Genomic DNA, 24,891 nt, shown 5'->3' on the forward strand with positions numbered 1-24,891 from the left:
GCTGCATCATCATATGGAAAATGTTCTACATCTACTTTTTCATCAGCTATTCTCATTAGGTTGCTCAAATGCGTATTTGTTTCGTTTTGATCGTTTCTACCCACATTTGTTTCATTTTCATTTGTCCGTTTCGGAGTAGAATATATTGCCTTTACAAGGCATTTGTCCATCTTTTATTAATGCGCAAGAAATTTGAACGTCTTACATGAAGAAACCTTACCTACAGTAAACACGTGGTTGCAGAGAAATGCGTTCTGAAAGAGGTTCCGAGGGATGGTGTTCTGTTGTTCTTAAAGGTTCTGAACAATACTGGTAAATAGGGAAGCTAGATAATGGGGCAGATGTTGAAAATAAAAAAAGATCCAGGAAGAAAAGTGAAACGGAAATTCTCGAATTTTGAAATTGGTTTATAGAATGCGCGAATTTCTCGCTGTAATAATTTTTTTTAATGCGAGAAAAGAAAAAAATATGCGAGATTCTCGCGTTCTCGCTCTGTAGTGAAAACACTGTATTTGTTAGTGTAATATCAATGAAAATATATGAAGCAAATTGTGTGCATAATCTTTTTGAATAAAAAAAAAAACATTTGTATGTTTTTAGCTTTCTCCGTGAATAAATTATTTTTTTCTGTACAGAAATTATTCTATCAAGGTTGCCACGCTACAGGGAAAACCTGGAAAATACATGGAATTTTGATTTTTTCTTTACAAACTTGGAAAATACAGTGAATTTTGTTTCTTAAAAAATGGTGACCACTCAAAGCACAATCTATGGGATATTTAACCGTGATATTTCAGCCATACTAAACTGTTTCATTTACTATATAACATTATTTAAGTTTATTCAGCTTATTTCCCACCATATTGAAACTAATAAATATAGTTAGCTCAATATAGCTCACCCAAGAGCGCAGTAATTGTTGTTTCCTCTTAAAATATTGTGTATAATATGTACAGGGAAAACACAGGGAATTTTTTTCCAGATTTGAGTGGTAACTCTGTCTATACATTTATGAATAAATTCTTTTACACTAATTTTAAACATGTTTTTGTTAGAAATATTGGCAAAAATCGATAAATCAAATTTTTCTGGTTTTAATTTCATAGTTTTTATTTTTTTAAGCTAATTGTGTGGTGTTTTTGAATTTTTGTTTGGAAAGCAGAGATCCATTAACATTTAAAAAATAAATAAATCCATTGACCATTTAACATTTAAAAAAAAAAACTCAATATCTGAAATTATGTTCAAAATATAGGGTTTTGTTAAATACATTAAGTATTTTTTTGAATATACTACTCTTCAGTTTCTTTATTTTGGTTTATACATAATGATTTTATCTAGTGAAATGAACAAATTTAATACTTTATCCTGAAATAATTCAGTCATTTTATCATTTTAAGTTTTTAAATCATATTAAGTTTTTCTTTATAACATTATTTCTGCATAAGGATTTTGAAATAAAATCTTTTAAAATAGTTTTATGTCTGTTTTTAAAATGTTTTTAATTTGCTAAAAATATTTCTTCATTTTATGTCAATTTTATAATTGTTTAACTGGTATTTTATAATTAGTGTATTCAAATTTAATCACAACGTTTTTGTTGTGCTCATAGCTTTTAAGCATATTTTTTAAATGTTAATTTATTAATTTTATTCATATTGAACAATTGTTTTTATTTTAGTTGGAAAATCTACTCAGGATATAATTTCAGAGAACCTTATAAATATGGAAGACGAAGATGAAAGTATAACCATAGCTTCTTATACTGTTAATCAGTGCTTGCAAGTTTTAGAACAAGTGAGTTGATAAATAATTAGTTTAATCGAGAAGTTTATATTTCTTTTTACAAAAATGTAGTTTTTATTTTTCTCTTATGTGTAACTTCTATTTAAAAGCCTATTGTAACATAATTTCTCTTTAAAATTATCTTCTTTTAAAGTTTTTAATGAAAAGTAAAAAAATAAATAATTGTTCTAATTTTCAAAAAATTAGCCTGTTTTTAAAAACAATGTTTCAGTTAAATGAGACTTTTAATATTAAAATAAGCTTTTAATGAGAACTAGTTAAATCATTTTAAAGAGCCACTCAAAAATTCTAATAAAACTTATGTTTAAAGAAAGGGTTGGAAATAAACAGAATGAATGTAGTCTCCTAATGTAGGGCCCTAAGGAGTATAGTTAATTTCGAGCTCTACTTATAAGATTGGATGTAAACAGGATGAGTAATAGATAGACAAAAATGATTTTGTTTCAAATTGATATATGTAGTGTATATCATGTAGATATACATAGTATATTATTTAAAAGTGTCATAGTGTCTTTATTTAAAAGTGTCAAAGAACAAGGTTAAAAGTATGTTTAGTTACTCAGTTATCAGAGATTAAGTTATATCAATATAAATAATATTTAGATAGTTTTATTTTACCTTGAAATCAGTTTAATTTGATTTATCAGATCCTATTACTGGAGTACTTGATAGAAATTATATTCATTCTTATCCAGAGTCATGTGTTTAACAAATAAAATAATTTTCCATTAAATCCTTAAAAATATTTGTATCTATATTAACATACTTATAGCATATATATTCCTTATAATTAGTTTATTTTTTATACCTTGGATATTTATTGTACAGTACTCAAAATAAAACAACTTTGAATAACTTTTGATGCAGTGATCAGATTTTCATGTATTAGGATTTAATGATTTGAGAGTCTCACCTTAAAAAGGCTATTTAATTAGTGCAGATGATATTTTAAGTTAAAAAATCTGATTTAAAAACATATTTACTTTAAATGAACATGATTTTTTTTGTTGTTGATGATTTTGGATCCATGACCCTCAAAATTTAGGAGGAATCGGTCACAATCTGGAAAATATGCTGCCAATAGTCTGGTCTGGACAGTTGTCGAAAATTTAATGCCCCTTAACTTATTTTCTATGTAATTTGACATAGTTTGAGAACTTTTTGGGCGAATTGAAAATTTTTTTGCACAAAATTAAGAAAATGCAGAAAGTTTTTTCATAAAGAGTTAGTGTTTCCAAAAAGTTTTTCATTTTATCTAAGCCTGCCTGCCAAAAAGTAAATGAACATTAAGGGTTCCAATCTTTTGACTCCTCTCTTAAACTAGTTATTGGGGCCATACTTTCCAGATTGCGGTTACCCCCGTATTTTTAAGGTCAAGAATCCGAATCTGCCGAAAAAGAATTGTTTATTCTAAGAAAATGTATTTTCATGTCTGAGGAATCCGAATCTGCGAAAAGGAATTGTTTATTCTAAGAAAATGTAATTTCATGTCTGATTTCTTAAAGTAAAGTCTGAATTAATTAACATGTTCAAGGTTAAACCACTAGTTTGATTCTTAGTATGTGAAAATCTGATCATTAAACCAAAAGTTATGCAGGGTGTTCACTTTTTCATTTTGTGCACTGTTCATTATTATTCTATTTTAAATTGCAGATTTTGTCTGTTGATCCAAGTTCTCCTTGTAAAACCTTAGATCATGAAGATTTTTCACTGCTACGATGCCTTACTAAGTAATATTTTTAAGTAAATTCTTTCAGCATATTCAAAACTAAACTTTACTTTAAATGTTTACAGGGTGGCCATAGATCAAGGAAGTTAGGGAAAATAGAGAAAAGTCCAGGAATTTTATCAACATGGAAGTAAATTAGGGAAATGAAAGGTTGTTAAACTACAGTTCCGAGAAAATTAATTAATTTATGTGTGAGGTACCTAAAAGTACAATATCTTTTCCAAAAAAATTTGTCTTCTAACGTTTTTGTTAAAAAATTATTTTTTTAAATTTTCAACCCTAATGACGCATGCTAGTGATTTGCTATGTATTTTATGTTTAAGAATAAGGCATTTCTTAAAAATTAAAATTTATGCCGCAGGTTACAAAATCAGGAAAAAGTCGGAATTTTTTTCTGAGTGTTTGGGGCCACCTTGTGTGGCTATTCTTTGTCTCTTTTATTTATGGACTAAATAATCTATTTTCTGCAGGTTGTTAGAATGGAGCATGATATCTTTATTCCCTCAGCATGTTTCTAATAGAGCACCATTTAAAGTTAAAAATGCTGTACATGCTTTCCATCTTTCAACACTTGTGTCTATTCTGAAAGTATTCTCAATTTTGTCTTTTGATCCAGGCAAGTATATATATATATTTTTTTTTAACATTATCTTAACATTAACATTTTTTAATATAAAATACATTTACTTGTAGACAGGCACCATGTCCCACCTGTTTGTCCTATGTACTTGCCGAAACACAAAAATAGATAATTATAAAAACAAAACATGAATATAAAATGTGCGAGTATGTAAAGTCTCTCTCTTCTTTTCTCTCTCTCTGTGCGCTTTTGTAAAATGGTTATTTTTTTAAACGAATTTTGTCCTTTTTTCAGCCCCCTACAATTCAATTTTTTTTTTTTTTTTTTGGAAATTTGATTGCATGGATATCATGTATCAAAACAAAATCTAACCTAAATGTTTCAAAGTTTGGTTTCAAAAGGTTTTAGAGTTCTTTAAGGCATGTACGTTTTCAAAATAATCTAAAGTAGGTAAATATGTTTGACTTAGACAATTAAATTAGACCTGTAAATTAGAAGACAATTGATTTAATTAGCCTTCGTGTAAACAGCGCTGTTTTGTACTTACAATTTTTTAAATTGATCTTGCCTCTTTTTAGTGCCAATTCTTTTTCAAAATAACACAAATGCACGGATGTTTTTAAAAATTATGAAATTGTTTAAATGTTTTTTTTATTTGACATAGGTTTTGAATATTTTTTTAAACAAATTATGTATTACCATTCATATTTTATGATATAAGAACTTTCAAAAAATGTAGAGATGGTAATACAAGTTGACATGTTTCAAGTATTAAAAAAAAAGCACCTATTCTTAAGAACGGTCAGACGTGAATGAAGAAAACAAAAGTGATTTGATGTAAAAAACATGAAGTTGCTAGCAAAATAATAGAAAATATAGGTGAAAATTCTTTATTTATTTTTTATTTTCTAGTTCACGCCGAGGTTTTTCTAAATTGGTTTTTCCGCCTTTATTTTTTATTATTTAATTGGAAACTTAGCCTTTTCTGTTTCAAATTGCTTATTTTTACCTAATTCATATCTGGTAAATCTTAAGAATGGGAGTAAATTTTTGAGTGCTCGAATCATGTCGACTTGTATTGCCATCTTCCTATCTGTGCACCTGGAAAGTCTTGAAAAATCATGGAAAGTCATGGATTAAGGTCGCCAAAAAGTCTAATTTTTAAAATGGAATTTACCTCCCTCCCAATTTCATGGTGTACCGAATATCTGAATTTGTAACAAAATCCCCACTCTCAGTCATATTTTATTAAAATATAAAATGTTTTTTAAAATGTTCTTTAAAAATTATGGTGTTCTTTAAAAAAAGGAAAGAAAAAACATAATTTCTAGAGCGAATTATCTTTTAAACTTCTGTGATTTCAGAATTTTTATTAAATATTTATTTTAGTTACTTTATCAATTTAAAATTCTAGCTGAAGCAAGCCAGTCACTGGTGAATATTTTTTTTCTGAAATGAGAACAGAAAAATCAGGAGTATTTCTTTCCTCTCCGATACACAAGAAAAGTATCTTTAGAATATAATTCTGCAGAAAAAAAGAAAAAAAATTATTTGCTCTTGTATTTTTTTCAGCTATTTTATTGCTTCAACTCTTTCTTTACTCTGTTATTTAAATTTAAAATCTATAAATATGTAGATGCAGAGTATAACAGTTTTGGTTATACCTGACTTCAATTAATATTATTATAATGCTTTTTTAAATTTATTGTTGTGTTTTTATCGGAGAAAATAGTAACTTCGTTAAGTCCTGAAAAATTCTTCGAATTAGTCATGGAAAGTCATGAATTTGAATATCTAAAATGTAGCAGATACCCTGTACATTCACTACTGGATAAATGATTATCCTATGTCCTCTGTTTGTTAATTGTTATCAGTTATTTTTTAGATCAGTATGATTCCTTCACCAATGTAAAAGGGTCAATGGAGAAAATTATGTTAGTTATATTGAAGACTTATTTTCAAGCGGAAGATAAACATTTTGATGTCCTTGTCTTGGTAAGTTCTGGCATTGTTTTTCAGTTTGTTTTTTATACTAATGTCTATTGTGTAATTTATTCTTAATGTTTTCACAGGCCCTTGAACTAATGATAAATTTTGCTTTGAAATGTAAGAAGACATTTGTTCTTTTATGCCTCAAAAAATTTGAAATTAATAGTTCTGAAGAGATTTTGGCAATTGAAGCTCTTTTAAAGGTAACATCTTTTATCTAAGCTTTATTTAAATATTAAAATATGTGTTAATAAAGTGAGTGTATATATTTTTTTAAATGTTTCAGATTCTTGATACTAGTTTAGAGAAAATTAGTAGGGTCAAATTAAGAACTGTGGAAAATCCTGAATCTAATTCTGAAGTAGAAGATCAAGAAGCCCCTACTGAACAACAAGAAGTGGATTACTTAAATCTTGGTAATTATTTATTTATTTTTTAAATACTATACCCAGACTTAGATAAATAAAAAAAAACTTTCTTGGAGCAATTTATTAATTTTAAGAACTACTATCAACTCTTTCGCCATCACATAATTTTGACAAAATTTGTTCAAAAATCACTGATTTCCTAAGTGTTTTACTTTTTTTTTAAAATCTAAAGTATAAGGCTTTTTGATGACATAAAACCTAGTTGTTGATTTGTTTTAATACTTGGCTTTCTTTGTATATCTAAAATCTAAGTCACTCAGAAGCATTTCAATGCAAAGATTTAATTAATATTTTTATAAAAATTACCGTTGCCCATTAAATTTTTGTGTGCCTGAAAGTCAAATTGAGTTTTGAACATTTAAAAAAAAAAGAATATAATGAATAATTCTATAAAATTTTCTATGATAATGACAAATTCTCTGTGAACAAATGACAAATTCTCTGTGTGTATGTTTGTGTATATCATACATACCTGACTGTATATCTTTTTTGAAGTATGTAAACTTGAATGGAATCTTTTTGGTTGTGTTATTTTGTTATTGAGCATTGGTCTGTTTTTTAGTATAGAACTTTTTTTAAAACATAGCATTTTAACATGCCAATTCTATACACCAGATATCCCTATAAATTCTGGATTTTTGCTGCATGACGGTGTGAATAAATAGATTTGAGTACTGTCAAGTTCTACTACAATATTATAAACAGAGTATATGTTTTTTAATTATTGAAAATATTTACTTAGTTATAAAACAACTGAAGTTTTCTCTTTAAGGGAATATAAACACCAAAAATAGTGCAGTAGTTGATTTTGAAATTTTAAAATAAGCATAAATTGGACATACTTCAAGGATTTTTAATTTAAAAATAAATGTTACGACNTTTTCCGATAAATTGATTCTGATTTTCGAATTCTGTTTTCCTTCTTAAGTAATCAGTTTTGCATTTTCTAATTTTAAACGTTTTAAAGTATTGTATTTTCTGCAAAGAGATTACAAGGTTAACCGACAAAAAGAATTTAGTGTTATATAAACAATGATGTTTATATAACAATCACCACCAACAATTGCTTTCAATATGTCGGTCTAAACACTTTGGCATGCGGCCCTTCATTGGTCAATCTGCTGTGCATGTGGCCCTTCACTGAAAAAGGTTGTGCACCCCTACTTTAAGGGAATATAAACACCAAAAATAGTGTAGTAGTTGATTTTGAAATTTTAAAATAAGCATAGATTGGACATACTTCAAGGATTTTTAATTTAAAAGTAAATGTTACGACTGATTATGTATTGTATATATTTTTTCAAGTTTTAAAGCTTAATCATAGATGGTTATTACAACTGTTTGAATTTTCTCAAATAAGAATAGCATTTTTTTCAGTTTTCATTAACGCCACTTCGATGATTGTAGAATTTTATGAATTTTTTTTTAATGGTATATAAGTAAGTTTTAAGCATTTTGACTGCAGTCTGAAAAAATCTAATATTGATTAGAAAAACAAAAATCTTTGATGAAGTGGAAAATCATATGATGATGCTTTTATGGGATGTGTGAGAAAAGATAATCCTGAAATTTCTTTAGTTATGTTGTTCTAATATTTGCATTATAAAGTATATTTCACATAAAGATTTGTTTGATTTTTTAAATTTTTTTAATGTTAACATTTTGGTGACCGATTCGGGAGTTTTGTAGTTGTTAGTTGTAGCTGTTAAAAAATGTGCTGTGGCTAGCTTATACTCAGGTGCTATGCATTCAGACAGCAAATTGTTTATGCCCAAAACTCTTCATCCTTTTAAAAGTTGTAATACTTTATGTCACAGTAATTTTTTTATTTTTTTTTTGTATCAGGAATGGAAAGTATATTTCAGGGGGTTTGCTTTCTTTTTCTCTGGTTCAGATCTTCTTTATATTAACTATCCTTTTTTGTTTTGTTTTTACCTTGCGTTTTAATCAGATTCAGCGATTAAAACTATTTCATGTCCTTTCCTTAAGTATTTAATGCCATGTGTGTTTACGGCGATATAGCCAATTTCAATCCTTATGCTGTTACACTATCTTTATATTAGCTATCCTTTTTTTGTTTTGTTTTTACCTTGTGTTTTTATCAGATTCAGTGATTAAAACTATTTCACTTCCTTCCTTAAGTATTTCATGCCATGTGTGTTTAGGGCAATATAGCCAATTTCAATCCTTATGCTGTTAAACTATTCATTCATTTACCTCATTAAAAGCTTCAGTTGTATTAAATGCAGGGTTCCCGCGGTCTTTGAAAAGTTTTTGTAGTAATGGTAAATAATTTAGGTTAATGCTTTTCGTATTTTAATAAACCACTTTATTGTTAAGTGGTTTAGAGGGTGAAGTCTTCATGCTTATATAATTTCTTTGGAAAACAGTTTTTAGCGGTGGTTACACAGAAATTCAAATATTGACAAATGTTTTATTTCTGTTACCGTTTTTTAAAATTTTCAAGGCATGTGTGAACATTATATTTATAGGGTTCCCTGGGATGAACTATGGGAATTTATAGTTCATCCTGTTTCGAGTGCCGAAAAATAGGTGCTCATTTTAAATACTTGTTAGATGTGAGTGAACAAAACAAAAATACTTTGAAACCAAAACACAAAGCTACCAACAAAACTGGAAAAAACGTAGAAAAATATATTTGTAAATGGATTTTATGGGTTTTGATTTTAACGCAAATGGATTTTATGTGTTTTCTTCAAATCAATTGTGTTATTTTAAAGTAAAGAATCTGTTTTTAAGTTTAATATTATCAATTATATTAATAATATATTCTTTCAGTTCTACAAGCTGCTGACGAAGATATGGAGTTGAGCATGATTGTTTCTTTTACTGGAATCCTTTTGATGTATTTTATTGATACAAAAAAGGTAAGAAAAGAGGAAGCTTATTTACATTAAGAGAGCTGTAATTTAAGTTTTCATTTTTATATCATATTTTAATGAAGTTGTGAGGGATCTCCAGCAGGGTTGGGTTTTTGCCGTCAAAAACTGGTTTTTGACATGACAGTGGTAAAAACCGTGTTTTTACCGGTAAAAACCGTCAAAAACCTACTGTTTTCTTTAATTTATGGCATATAGCGGACAATATATTATTTTCACATAATTGCCTTTATAAATGAATGTTGTAAATGATTGCTATTGATTTTGCAACTATATACATGTATTCTTATAGAAGGATATACATTCATACAGAAATATTGTAATATACTTATTGAAAATAGTGATACTTACTTTTATCATTATAGCTTGATTTGCAAAGGATTCAAAATTTTGCACTTCTTAATTGTTAGAAATAAACAAACAAACAAAAAAGCTTGGAACTATTAATAAATTCAAGAACTAAAAAGAAGAATTTAAAATTTGGCATTTCTTAAATATTAGAAATAAGCTAAACAAAACTTTCAAAACTTGTAACTACTAACAAACTCTAAGTCAAGAATGACTTGACATTCTTCAGTAATGTAATATGCCAAACAAAATGATGCTTGGAAATGTTGAAAATTTTGTTTAGTATCCTAATATTTTACTTCAAATAGTATGATTTGATATAATCATGTTGGGAAAATGCAAAAATCTGTTCTTAAATATCTTTTAACAACTTTTTTTCTAATTTTATTGCCCAAAAATGAATTAATTTTAAATCATAAGCAGTTAAACTCAAATTAAAATACAGTTTTATCAAAACTATGGGTTTTTGACAGTTTCTGACGTTTTTGACAGAGGGGTTTTTGACATGACGGTATAAACCGGTAAAAACCGTCATGTGTCAAAAACTTGCCAACCCTGATCACCAGTGATATATTTGTTGCAAAGAACGAACCATTATTAATTTCAGTCCTGAGTTATTTGAATTATATGTCACAATTTTTGTTATATGTTTGTAAAACTGTTATGCTAAATGAACTTTTTGTTGTTCTAGAGTTTCTCAGAATTTGTCCAAGAAAGGCTATCATCAGAAAAATGTGCTGATGTTGTAGCTGTATCTAAAAAGTTTTTACAGTTTACATTGATAACAGTAAGTGTTCTTATGAGTTCTCTATCTACATTGCTAAAAGTTGCTTTCTAGCATTTTGTGTTAAATTTTTTAAATTTTTAATTTTTTTTAATTTGCTTTTATTTACAGCTGTATTCAGACAACCAGCAAACAGCTTTTTTTTTTCTTCAAAAAAGTTTACCAATATTAGGGCCATAATAAATTTTTCAAAACTTAATAACATTTTGCTACTTTCATAAAAGAAGTATTCAATGATATATTTATGAAATATGCATAGAGAAATTAAAGAATATGTTTGGTATAATTTAAGCAGATATGTCTAACTTGATCAAGTGGGAATGAATTGTGAATTTTTAAAAATGATGAAATGAATCTAAGCCATAGTTAGTTTGTCCTCACAGAATTATTTAGTATATTGTAATCCTCTTGCTTATGACTGGTACAACAAATGGAGCAGAATAACGGAATTTAGCATGTGAAGTGCAGACTGATAAACATACATGGCAGTACTTTTACTTTCGTTACTTGTACCGCCGGTACAAGTAAAAAGTACGTACTTTTACTTGTACTTCGTTACTTTTTAAATTTAGTACTTTTACTTGTACTTTCGTTACTTTCTTAGGGAAAAAGTACAAGTATTTGTAACGGAAATATCGAACGAAATCGTTACTTTTTTTCTAAAACTCGGTAAGCTTTCTAAAAAAAAAATATTAAATTGAAAAAAAATGCTTACGTTTTTTTTTCAATTAATAAAATTAATGTGCAATATACATGCATTCACAGCTAACTTCGTGTTTAAATACCTTCTGTTTCAACTTATACTGCACATTCAATTATTTTTTGCTAGCTCAAAGATCACAAAGCTATCTGAAACCCCGTGTTTGCTTTATTTATGTTTGTGTTTTTTAAAAAAGCGTTTCTAAAGAGTAAAACAATTTTAAATCAATGGTAATTTAAATAATAAACTAAAAATTAAAATTGATAGATAAAATTTCTTTTTCGTGCAAATCCATTAAAAGTTTAATATGAAAATTATATTTGATTTTAGAATTATATTATACGATTATATTATAAAATTATACTATAATATTCTTCCGAATTTAATAATAAATTGATGTCCATAACTTTCAAAATTAAAAATAATTAAATAAATAACAAAAATTTTGCAAAAACATTAAAGAACATAAGAATATTATTCAATAAAAGTTTCGGTTACTTTGAATTTTCGATTTCCTAGAAATGTACTTTTAAATCGCTGCTTTTTTTGTTTAATACTTGTACTTTTTACTCGTTACTTTTTAAAATAAGAACTTTTTACTTTTTACTCGTTACTTTTTTTAAAAATACTTGTACTTTTACTCGTTACTTTTTGAAAGTAACGTTGCCATATATGCTGATAAACTGCTAAATAAACAGGGTGGCCACCCACCTGGAAAACCTTTAAAACCTGGAATTATCAGGGAATTTTTTTATACTGGATAAAACCTGGAAAAGTCAGTGAAATTTGGATAAAAACCTGAAAAAATCAGGGAAATTTAAAGAAAGGCTGGAATTTTTCTTAATTTGAATTATTTTACCATCCATTATATTCACTTTATTTAAACTGAAATTTATCGTCAAACAGTTGAAATATCATCAACTTAGTAATACTTTGCTTGTATTAAAATTCTTTCCATTATTACCCTGTCAAAATAGAAGTTAGCAGAATTACTAGAAAATTAGTAAATTTAAAGAAATATTGCTTGAATATGAGTTTTATTTACATTGTTGTTAATATATCTTACATAATTAAAATTAGTAGTTATTTTTCTACTAGCTTTTACAAGATGGAAAATTGTATAAAACATTGATCCATCCATTCCAACAGGAAAAAGAAGGCAATTAAAAAAAAAATTGGGTCACTGTATTTGCTATTTGGTACATTTTGTGCAAAAACTACAAAACTAGCACTTTAAAAAAAAAAATTTTCATTAAAAGTAATATATTTCACAAGCTAAATATATTATTTTCCCCACATCTATTCAAGATGATACATACAAAAAATAACATTTTAAATAGAATACTTTATAATATTGACACTTTTCTTGTATTCATCTGCACTTAATGAGAAAATAAAATACGCTGACCTGGACATTTTAAGATTGTTACTGGAAAACCTGGGAAAATCAGGGAAATTTGAAACCTGATTTGAGTGGCCACCCTGATAAAAATCTGCAATGTTACATTGAAAATATGAACTGGATTTTTTAAAAAAATCAGCAGTTGAATGATGGTTTACTTTCCACAGTTGAAGCAGTTCATGGTATAGGACAAAATTGATAGTTGTCGCTAGCCACATGGCGACTAAATGTAAGAAATGGCAATTGTCTGCCACCTGATTACTTCATTTTTTGTCAGAAATGCACCCTATGAGCATTTTATTATTATTTTTTTAAATAAATATGGAACTATATTTGAAAATTTATGTTATGCTCTTTTTATAAATTTTTTCTTCATTTTAAAAATGAATTCATTCACCATGCTTTTAGAGATCTTTTACACTATTATTATCAAAAGTGTTTTCAATGTATTAAAAAGTTGCCTCATGTGTTTAAAAAGTGGTCCCTGTTAAAAATGTAATAACTGATCAGTGGCAACACATTCTAATTTTGTCGTATAGTTTAGAGTGCTTTCCACTGGCTGAATGTCACAGAACTCTCGTATTGTTTTTCAAAATTTATTTTAAATAAATTAAAATAAATTTAATTATAAATAAAATTACAGAATTTAAAAAGTGAAACTACACTACATTTTTTCATATATTCAAATTTACTTGCAACTCTTAGTCAGTCAGGCTGACACTATTATCTTAAAAACAATTCAAATAAAAAGTTAGAAACCAAAACAAACAAAATCATTACCAAAATTATTTATTCAGTAGAACTGCAATCGATCGTTTCTCATAGGATCAATCATTGCAAACAATAGATATGGAAAAACAACGAATGTTGGTCAATGTAGGAGATCAAATATTGACTTGAAAATGTATGGAAAGTAGAAAAGAATGGACTCGAAAATAAATTTACTATAAGTATAAAAAATTATGTTCTTAAGGCGGAAGCATTAGCAATGCAAAATAAACGCTAATATTTATTTAAAATTTTAAAAGTCTGGTGCGAAAGGATTTTTTCCTTTCAGTGCAAACAATTTATGACATTTGCAACAGATCGCTGTTCATTATCTCTGAGTTTGTGGGAATACAGAAAGGTGTTAGTACTTGTTTCTGTTCTTGTTTGTAATCTTCATTGATATCAATTTGCAATACAAGTTTCAACATTATTTTATCAACCGATGGATAAACATCAAAAGTGCTGCTTGAGACATTTTCCCTAAGGTGTACCAAATCCTCATATTCTTCTTTATTTTAGCATCAGGAGTTAATATTTTTCTTCTCAAAATAAAATACTATCGTTAATATTTTACTTGTTTAAAAATACTATCCGCAAAAAGATATTAGTGCTAGTGAGTTTTGTCGCAGATAGCTCGAAAAAATTCTGCCACGAGGTATGTATTGTGCTTTGACAATATAAACCCATTTTTCTAATTTTCCTGATATCTTTGTGTTTCATTAGGGAGGTATGCCTGCAACTGGAATTCTACTCTTAAGAACCTCAATAACCAAGTTAAGTGAGCTCCACCCGTCCTCGTCGTAGCTCTCATTCGTATTTTCTGCTTCATTTGTAAATATTTTATTAGTTTTTTTTAAATATTTCTTTTTCATTCATAAGTTTTATGCAAAGAGGACATGTTACTAACTTGAATTATTACAATGTCAAGTTCTTCAAGCATTTAACTGATAATCTGTGATGTATAATATCTCTGTAATGTATGTCTATCATTTGTGATGTGTGACATTTAACCGACTTACATTTTATCTCATTCATTTGAAATGAAAGAAAATTTTGACGAAGAATCTGTTGCAATTTAGAAATGAATTAACATGTCTTGACTACTTGTGTAAAATCCATCTGGCAGTTGAAAATCTGTGATGTAAAATATCAGTGTTGTTACTTTATGTTATGAACGTTTGTAATGTGTAATATTTTATCTTTGTATTTATTTTAAACCTTTTTTTATTTAAAACTTAATTGAATTTTTTTAAAAATTGTTTATTTTTTTTGGGGGGGTTTTTTTTTACTGTTCATATGTATTATTGATTTAATCATGAAAGGATTTATTATCATCAAATGATTGAAATGAATAGTAATTTATATATTTAGAAAGTTTTTCTTAAATATAAAACATCATTGTAAAAATTAGTCGGAATTCTTTTAAAGTATGTTATGTATCAATTTTAGTGAATGCAATTTTAAATAATATTTTAGTAATGTAACAAAACCGAAGTCACGAAAAACAATCTAAAATAGGGAAGAAAAAAAAGCAAATGTGCCATTAAACAAAATAAATATATATTAATTTATATACATGCAATGTACTATCACTTTCTTTTTTCAGTTTGAACACAAACAATACAAAATTGTGTATTTTACAATAGAATCAGTTACACTTGAAATAAATTACTTTTGGGATATAATATAAATAATTGCAATTGATAAATAATTTTAAATAAATCTTAACAAAATAGTTTTTTTTTTTTTTTTAAATTTTACTGACTTATTTATCTTTCTACTTTTTAATTGTTGGATAATTTATTTGAGAGTTTTAAATCTTCTGACTAATTTGTAGTTTTTTTCAAAAATCTATTTAGCTTGAACTTCATGGTAGCATTTTACTTACAATGTCTAAAGAAAGAATTACTGTTCCATTATTTTAAAAAGAGCAATTGTCCCTGTCTTCTTCAATTAGAATGTACCTAACTTCAGGCAATAGGTTGTTTTTGCTCGAAAACGTATGTATTATTTACTGAAAGTAAAATATAAATGTCTTTGATGTAAAATTCTGCTTAACTAGTGCCAACGTATTAAATTAATTCTTAAATGGATTTTTTTACTAAGTACAGATAATTGAGTCCTAATGAGCCAGGACTCCGACTTAATATAATAGTGGCACGTTATATTCTGCTAGCTTTAACAAAATAATGTGTTTTCTTAATTAGTTTTGGGACCTAGCCACAGATAATCTGAACATGGTTAAGCAGAAATACACTGTAATATAACATAAATCTGATGCGTAATTCTGCTAGTAGTTGCAAATTAAAGTAATTTTATTTATTTTTTATTAAGCGCTGATAATCAGTATATGGATAATCAAACATAGTGTAATATAAATTAAAAATAGTTATTCTGGCCAAAGTAAAAATACATTATTATTATTTTATAAGCACAGGTAATTAAGACTGTACTGTATTATAATAAGAAATGGCAAAATGAAGTATCAGGTTACACTGAGTTTTTAGCATTTGCTAAATAACATGCAAGAAAGAAAATTAATGCATAGGGTACGTATAATAAACTAAATTTTTCAGAATAACCACTGAAAAAGCATTTTAACTTTAGAAATCATTAATTTATAATGAGAATAAAATTTTGCTTGTTTTACTATTTGTTTGAGTTTCTATTATATATGCAATGATTTTGTTAATGATATTAAATGGCAATGCTACTGTTGATTTAGTGTGATTACATGTTTCCCATAAAATTTATCATAATTTCTTTTTAAAAACAATATGCCTATATTTAAACGAATGTGTTTATTTTAAACAAATATTTTTAGTAACTATATTTTTTGCCTTTTTAAAATTACAAGTAAATTTTAATTCATTTTTAGAGACTAATTTTAAGCTTAATTCACTTGATACATATTTTCTGATGTTCTATAAAAGCTTTGTTTTTAATACGTAATTTAAAAATATAACTCAGTTTCTTGTAATTTTATAAAGATAAGTTTACCAACTTCACCCCATTTCTAAAGAATAAATATGTAAGTTGAAGTTATGTAAATAATTTTTTATTATGATTCATGTATTAGCTTATTTTAAAACAGCTTTATAAATTTACTGCCATGTACATTTTTATCTTATGTATACACATTTGCAACACTATAACAATTCTTTTTTTTCCACCTGCATTTTCCAATATATTTGTTTTTAGGTTTTTCATTATAGCGCATTTGTATATTTTCGCATTGTCTGTGTCCTGTGGTTATATTTTATAAATGTGTATAGGTATGTATATTTATAACGTATGTTTTAATATTCAAAAACATAATATTTACGTGTCAAACAATCAAACTTTAGGGAAAAAGGACATAAGACTTATTTGTTTTTCCAAATGTATTAAGACATTGTTAAGGCATAATTTTAGAGAATATTGTTCACAATTTTTGAAAGATAATTGTATTTGCTAACTTGGCGGCAGTTAAGATTAAATGTTAGCAATTTTAAGTAATGAAAAAAAGAAAAAAGAAGAAACAAATTTTATATAGAATACCTAAATTGTGATTTCATTTTATACCTATTTATTAATAACTTAGAAAAATCTTTTGGACCTATGTGTATTTGTAAACATTTTTAATGTATTTAATAAACACTTTATTAATATTGATTGCTTTTTATTGATTTCCTTTGTGAGATTATAAAAGTGTATACAATTAAAAAATGTTTTAAAATCAAATATATGTTAAAATTTGAAAAGCTACTATTCTGAATGCTCAACAATTGTTATAAAATATTTTTTATTTGGCCCCTATTTAGAGAATTAGATTTTAGTTTAGTTCTTAATTAGATTGGATTTTTTTCAATTTTGTAATCAACTGTAAAATTTTTAGTTTGAATTATTCATAAAATAAATTTCGAATGTGCATGATTGCTGGGATAATGTATTTTAAATATTAATTTTATTTTATTTTTCAGTTACTGAAATTAAATATTCTTAGAAATTTTGTATCAATTATTAAAATATGAAATATAATTCTTTTTATTTTGCATTAGCATGACATTACGGACTATTTTCAAAATCCCTGGCAATCTTATATGAATTAACCATTATATAAATCCCCTCCCTAGTTTTAATGCTCTCTTAATTGGTCACAGACAATAATTTGTGTCTAAAAAGATTTATTTTAAATTCTCGTAACTGATACAGCATAACAAATTTAGTATGACTGGTCACCTATTCTAGCGCAAAAGCTTTGCGAACGGCGAGTAATTCTGCTGTTCGCAGAAATGCGACTAAGGAATTGAAATTTGACCTATCGAAAGTGTCATTTTTATTTATTAACTTAATGTAAGTTATTTTTTCAAAATACCAGTTTAGTTGAAAGCTCCTGGAATTTTTAGTGTTTTTTTCATAAAATCAGTTTTTTTTTTGCTTTACATATTGACTATTCTTTCAGTGTTCTGGAAATTTTTTTTTCTCTAAAATGTATATATATATAGATATAGTTTAAAAATTTATATATATATAGATGTTGCCAATCTTAACATTAATATTGAAATTTTTAAAAATAATAAAGGAAAATACAAAAGCTGTAAAACCGGTTCCTGTAAGTCTTGTTAACGATTAAGATTACTTCTGATCTGTTTCCTCTATTGAACTCAGCAAGTCATTACATGGCCATTAATAAGATCCAAGAAAAAGTCAATGCCATAGAGAAATTTTGTGGTAAATGAGAGATCGAAATCAACGTGACTAAATCAAATCTCTTAATCATTTACAGAAATTACAATAGGAAATTAGAAGATAATAGCGAAATCAGGCTCTTCGGAAAAGATATAACAAAAGTTACTAACACGAAGTGCTTAGGGTTAAGCCTAACCAATACAATTAAACTGGAAACTACACATCAGAACAACATTAAAGAAGCAGAAGCGGCCTATCAAGTCCTTAGATCATTACTTTCAAAATATTTCAGAATGACTTTGCATACCTATATACGATATTTTATACTAGAGCAGCGTTATAAATCATCCAATGCGTAAATTATGAGCATTTATTTTCCATTTGTTTATAGAGATTGTTAAGCAGGTAATTAATAAACATTTATCTTAAAATTGTTTTTAAGTTCGAAATACGCTATAGAGGATTACATCCTGACGAGAAACTTTACGTTTTATAAATTTTTTTGTTTCCAATTCGGAAAATATAAGTCACTGACATGCACTCAGAATTTTCATATGTATATATATATATATATATATACACACACTTAATTGTTTGACAGTTGCTAAGGAGCAACTTATTTATGCAAAGTAGGGATCCCGACCAACACCTCCTAGAAGAAGGAAGGCCTCAGCACGGATCAATTTAGTAGTCCGATGTGACGAAGTTAACTGCGCAGTTAATGAAAAATAAGAAAGATGTCATTATGTTCGGGGTACTAAGCTGCGCAGTGATTGAAAATACGAAATATGTCATTACTTTTGGACTACTAAAGGATATTTATGGTAACCCGTGCAGAGGCCTACTCTATTCTAGGAGGTGTCCCGACAGCCCACCCATAACTAAAATCAAGCTCAGAAGGCATGGCAGAGCAAGGCCCGTATCTGTATAGGGGGGGGGGGCAGTGTAGACAAGCTCTTCATTCATTCATTCTTAAACTCTTGCTGTTAGGTGTTTAACCAATATAGCGCCGTTGGATCTCGAACTTATTTCTGTGAAAATCAAGGGTGTATTATAATAATTAAGTACGAAATCATTTGAGTGTTTACGATATAGTGGACAAGCAGTTGGAGAACTGGATGTAGGTTAAAGTGTCACCACTGTGAGTATAGTTATGGAAGGTCGCAGAATATGGAAATGCTATGCGAAAGCTTGCCAGTGCAGTGGTAGGGTAAGAAGACCACACCTCAAAAGGATCGATATGTATCCCTTGTGGCGAAAAGGAACATAAATGTTACTCCCAGTAGGATGGTGGCAGACCTTGTAACTACCACCGGTATATAGGTTTCTGCTAGAAAAAACGCACAGCGATTAAATAAAGTATTGAATGGAAGCCTGTTCGATGCATCTCGCTTCAATCACGCAATCGTCGAAAGATTACGCTGGTGTAAGGGACATATTGGTTGGGATCACCAACAGTGGTTCAGAGTGATGTTCAGTTCAACGACGAATCCCGTTTTCCTGTGACAAGTTACCAGCCAGTTACTGTGGAGAGAGAGGGGGAACACGTTATGTACAACAGTATGTTCATAAAAGTGATCGGTGTGGGCAGACCAAATGTACGATCGCAGAACCCCGCTTTACGTTTTCAGCGAGGTAGCGCTGCATCTACATCCCAGCGATACTGCAGAGAGATTATTCTGGATCATGTTCAGCTTTTTAGGGATATGGAAGGTTCAGAATTTCTGTTTAGGAGCTACAATGCTCGGTCACACAAGAGCGCTGAAATATCGGACGCACTAGAAAGTGAAAATATTGTCCGTATGCAATGTCCTGTGTGCTCTCCAGATTTGAATCCTATGGAGCCTGTCTGGCAGGCGTGTTTCACAAAAACATGCCCTTCCCGAATTATGTAAGAGCTGATAACCGCCTTGAGAGAGGTGTGGCACAATATCACCCTAGGACACCCTGATACTTAAATGGACAGCATAATAACAGATGCAAAACATGCCTTAATGTCCGAGGTAATTATACATCTTACTGAGATACTCATACATGCCTCATTTTTCGTGACTGTTTGGAAATCGTCTAAGGAGCATATTTTTTATAATTAATTTTCTTATATTTCGATATGGCAATAATTATACTATTTTGTATTATAATAAAAGCACATTATCTCGACTAATTATGTACTTAGTTTCATTTCTTCAATCAATTACCATTATTAGTTACTACGGAAAATGTAACTGTTCCTTAGCTATTGTCATGCAGTATATATATATATATATTCATAAGANATATAATTCTTTTTATTTTGCATTAGCATGACATTACGGACCATTTTCAAAATCTCTGGCAATCTTATATGAATTAACCATTATATAAATCCTCTCCCTAGTTTTAATGCTCTCTTAATTGGTCACAGACAATAATTTGTGTCTAAAAAGATTTATTTTAAATTCTCGTAACTGATACAACATAACAAACTGAGTATGACTGGTCACCTATTCTAGCGCAAAAGCTTTGCGAATGGCGAGTAATTCTGCTGTTCGCAGAAATGCGACTAAGGAATTGAAATTTGACATATCGAAAGTGTCATTTTTATTTATTAACATAATGTAAGTTATTTTTTCAAAATACCAGTTTAGTTGAAAGCTCCTGGAATTTTTAGTGTTTTTTTCATAAAATCAGTTTTTTTTTTGCTTTACATATTGACTATTCTTTCAGTGTTCTGGAAATTTTTTTTTCTCTAAAATGTATATATATATAGATATAGTTTAAAAATTTATATATATATAGATGTTGCCAATCTTAACATTAATATTGAAATTTTTAAAAATAATAAAGGAAAATACAAAAGCTGTAAAACCGGTTCCTGTAAGTCTTGTTAACGATTAAGATTACTTCTGATCTGTTTCCTCTATTGAACTCAGCAAGTCATTACATGGCCATTAATAAGATCCAAGAAAAAGTCAATGCCATAGAGAAATTTTGTGGTAAATGAGAGATCGAAATCAACGTGACTAAATCAAATCTCTTAATCATTTACAGAAATTACAATAGGAAATTAGAAGATAATAGCGAAATCAGGCTCTTCGGAAAAGATATAACAAAAGTTACTAACACGAAGTGCTTAGGGTTAAGCCTAACCAATACAATTAAACTGGAAACTACACATCAGAACAACATTAAAGAAGCAGAAGCGGCCTATCAAGTCCTTAGATCATTACTTTCAAAATATTTCAGAATGACTTTGCATACCTATATACGATATTTTATACTAGAGCAGCGTTATAAATCATCCAATGCGTAAATTATGAGCATTTATTTTCCATTTGTTTATAGAGATTGTTAAGCAGGTAATTAATAAACATTTATCTTAAAATTGTTTTTAAGTTCGAAATACGCTATAGAGGATTACATCCTGACGAGAAACTTTACGTTTTATAAATTTTTTTGTTTCCAATTCGGAAAATAAGTCACAGACATGCAATCAGAATTTTCATATGTATATATATATACACACACTTAATTGTTTGACAGTTGCTAAGGAGCAACTGATTTATGCAAAGTAGGGATCCCGACCAGCACCTCCTAGAAGAAGGAAGGCCTCAGCACGGATCAATTTAGTAGTCCGATGTGACGAAGTTAACTGCGCAGTTGATGAAAAATAAGAAAGATGTCATTATGTTCGGGGTACTAAGCTGCGCAGTGGTTGAAAATACGAAATATGTCATTACTTTTGGACTACTAAAGGATATTTATGGTAACCCGTGCAGAGGCCTACTCTATGGTGTTGTCCCGACAGCCCACCGATAACTAAAATCAAGCTCAGAAGGCATGGTAGAGCAAGGCCCGTAATCTGTATAGGGGGGTAGTGTATACAAGCTCCTCATTCATTCATTCTTAAACTCTTGCTGTTAGGTGTTTATAGCGCCGATGGATCTCGAACTTATTTCTGTGAAAATCAAGGATATATTACAATAATTAAGTACGAAATCATTTGAGTGTTTACGATATAGTGGACAAGCAGTTGGAGAACTGGATGTAGGTTAAAGTGTCACCACTGTGGGTATAGTAATGGAAGGTCGCAGAATATGGAAATGCTATGCGAAAGCTTGCCAGTGCAGTGGTTTTATTTTATTTTATAACCGTCGTTGAACAGCCAACCCAATTTCATGGGTTTACGACTACTTACGTTCAACTCCGTAGCCTTGTAATTTTGAACCAATCCAGAAGACAAGGAAACTCCTGGATCAGTACCCNTATATAATAAATAATTGAAACGAAATCCTGTCAATTCATATTCAAAGCGCTTGATACCTTTATTGTTTAATAATAAAATAAAAGATACTAAGTCTATTGTTTTTAACCATAAAAAAGTTTAAATCCCCTCTTAAATCAAATTACCAGCGAGTTATATTTCTGTGCTTTAAAAAAAAGAAGAAGAAAAAATGGCGGAAATGAAATTTATGATTATTTTGGCAGAAGAAGAAAATAGCATAAATACTTAAGCTTATGAGTATAAAGGACATGCAAAATTCGGTGATTCTAGCTTTTTGGGGTGAAAAACAGCACTTTCAGTGTTTCTCGGCAAAGAGTGAAAGCAAGTTTTTCTCTTTAATCTTTTTTCCCCTTCTTCCTTTTGTTTTTAATGTGTATGTGAGACGAAAATTTCGTCCATTAATCTCTTGTTGGAACGGTGGTGTTTTACGAGAGTACCCTAAAAATGGCAGTTTTAAAAGTTGCCGTAATGTATGATAGTCGTTACAATAAGTACATTCATTTGATACAAATAGGCGGGAGAGTTGCCAGGTTTCGCAGTCATTCTTCTGCGTCCGTCGGCTTGCTAGCACTCGTACCTCAAAGCCATTAAATCCTCTTTCTGCCCCATTCATTTCAAACGTTGTGAAAATGGGGGATTTCTTGCAAATTGCGCAGATTCTTCTTCTTCGACAATATGCAACGTCAGTATAAAAATTGAGATCCATTTAAAATACGAGTATCGTACGAAAAGAACAAATTGTAGTTTTAAACTACTCGGTTTGAATGTAAGTGAGGCTAAACGCTTTAGCCATTTTTTTTTTTTCTTCCATAGTGCAAAATCGTTTTCATTTTTTACTAACTTGCAAAAGTGATGTAATTTGGACAGCTGGAAAATCGTTTGCTTAAAAGTTTTGTAAAAATTTTAAAACTTTTTCCTAATGGTGGCTTTTAGAACATTACTTGTCCAATTAGTTCGTAAAATTATGCATATAATGTTGTTTTTGATAATAGAATTTATGAGGGAAAAAAACAGCATTGCTTATAATGTGTGTGAGAAACGCGAAGCAAATATTTTTTAAAGTAATGTATCTAGGATGCGTACTAAAATGATCTAACCATGCTTTGCTTCCACTCAATTGGACAGTATTTTTGATACCAGTGAATGTGTATTTTTGCTATGGTTTTCTTTATGTAGCAAGCAAGATCTTTAGTTTCCTAACTCTCAAGAGTAAAATAAGGTTATATTTCATTATTTACATATTTAGATAAAGTTCTTATACTGTAATTGGGTATAATATAACCTACGTCACAGGTTGTGTTGTTCCTACTAAATTTAACCCATGAACGGCATTTTCTGCGAGACTAACTTCAAGCCACAAATAAACAAACGAAGTGTTCGATCGTTTAAATAGCTGCTCGCCAGATTTTATTGCATTATAAAGAAAAGTTATTGAAACTAAATACAACTAAATAAACAACAACAACTAAAACAAATAACAACAACAACTAAAACAAATAACAACAACTACTAATAACAATAACTAAATAAACAGCAACTAAATTCCATTCGTTTAGCATTGCGTCATATGTTGTTCCTACTAAATCGAAGTAGTTGTGTTTTTTTCATATTATACCCAATTGGCTACAAGACTGAAAAATGACTGGAATTTTTTTTTTTTTACTACATAGACTTCATTTTACTTCATAGAGTGCATTAACTTGGTATCTTTATTTTGTGGAGTTTAATATTGCAGCATATCTTGCCGTTTTAAATTATTTTTAATTAATCAAAGTATCTGTTAAATGAAAAATTAAAGTTAAATATCCATATATTTAGTAAAAGAATTAACTTTTAAAAACTATAACTGTACTTGGCTCTTTTATAAAATTATTTTGTTATTACATGATGAATATACAGTTGTTAGTTTAGCAAAGAAGTTATTTTTAGTTGCAAATTTTGCAAACGAATTAAAAAATAAAATCTTACATTTATAACTAAAAAGTTGAACTAGATAATCAATAATTTACTGAGCTTTATCGTTGTCACGCTTGCCTTGGCTGGTAAAAATACGAAATGCAGCTAACATGATTAAAAAGCAAGAGATTTAAAAGAAATTTCGCCAAGTGTGTTAATTGATTCTGCGGAATCAATGCTCTTACGCAAACCTAATTTAGACAATTTTGAAATAGCTTGTCATAACTCTCTTAAGATATAGGAACTCTAATTATGGATAATTATATCCATTACATGTAGATTTTTAGATAATTAGATCCATTGCATTGCAGCTATGAAGTGCTCTGAATAATGATATTTAAAGGTAGTTCAAATAATTATTTTATAAACAATGCCTTTTTTTTCAATGCTGAAACAGAGACAGAAAAAAAACTAACATGAAAACATATTTTAAGACGATTTACTCTATCTGCAGTGTTTTATTTAAATCTAATCCACAAAAAAAAAAGAGAGAGAGAGATAGAGGCTTTTATTAAATCTAGCACTCATAATCTATGGAAGTAGTAATAGCAGGCATGTATGCGGCG

General features: G+C 28.6%; 2 protein-coding genes across 3 annotated transcripts in view; one reads left to right on the forward strand and one right to left on the reverse strand.

The window, feature by feature from the left end:
* LOC107456490 (wings apart-like protein homolog) overlaps positions 1-17,088 on the forward strand; it is a gene marked incomplete in the record, with an annotated part of 29,151 nt that extends 12,063 nt beyond the window's left edge. Inside the window, 9 exon segments of the mRNA XM_043053799.2 lie at positions 1,682-1,797; positions 3,460-3,536; positions 4,006-4,151; positions 6,001-6,110; positions 6,188-6,307; positions 6,391-6,520; positions 9,332-9,420; positions 10,472-10,567; positions 14,158-17,088. Coding sequence (XP_042909733.1) covers positions 1,682-1,797; positions 3,460-3,536; positions 4,006-4,151; positions 6,001-6,110; positions 6,188-6,307; positions 6,391-6,520; positions 9,332-9,420; positions 10,472-10,567; positions 14,158-14,238 — 965 coding nt within the window.
* Positions 1-24,891, reverse strand: part of LOC107456494 (uncharacterized) — a 74,969-nt gene that overhangs the window by 47,200 nt on the left and 2,878 nt on the right. The gene's annotated exons all lie outside the window — the stretch shown is intronic.

This window comes from Parasteatoda tepidariorum, chromosome 8 (genome assembly GCF_043381705.1).
Source record: "Parasteatoda tepidariorum isolate YZ-2023 chromosome 8, CAS_Ptep_4.0, whole genome shotgun sequence".
NCBI classification, from domain to species: domain Eukaryota; kingdom Metazoa; phylum Arthropoda; class Arachnida; order Araneae; family Theridiidae; genus Parasteatoda; species Parasteatoda tepidariorum.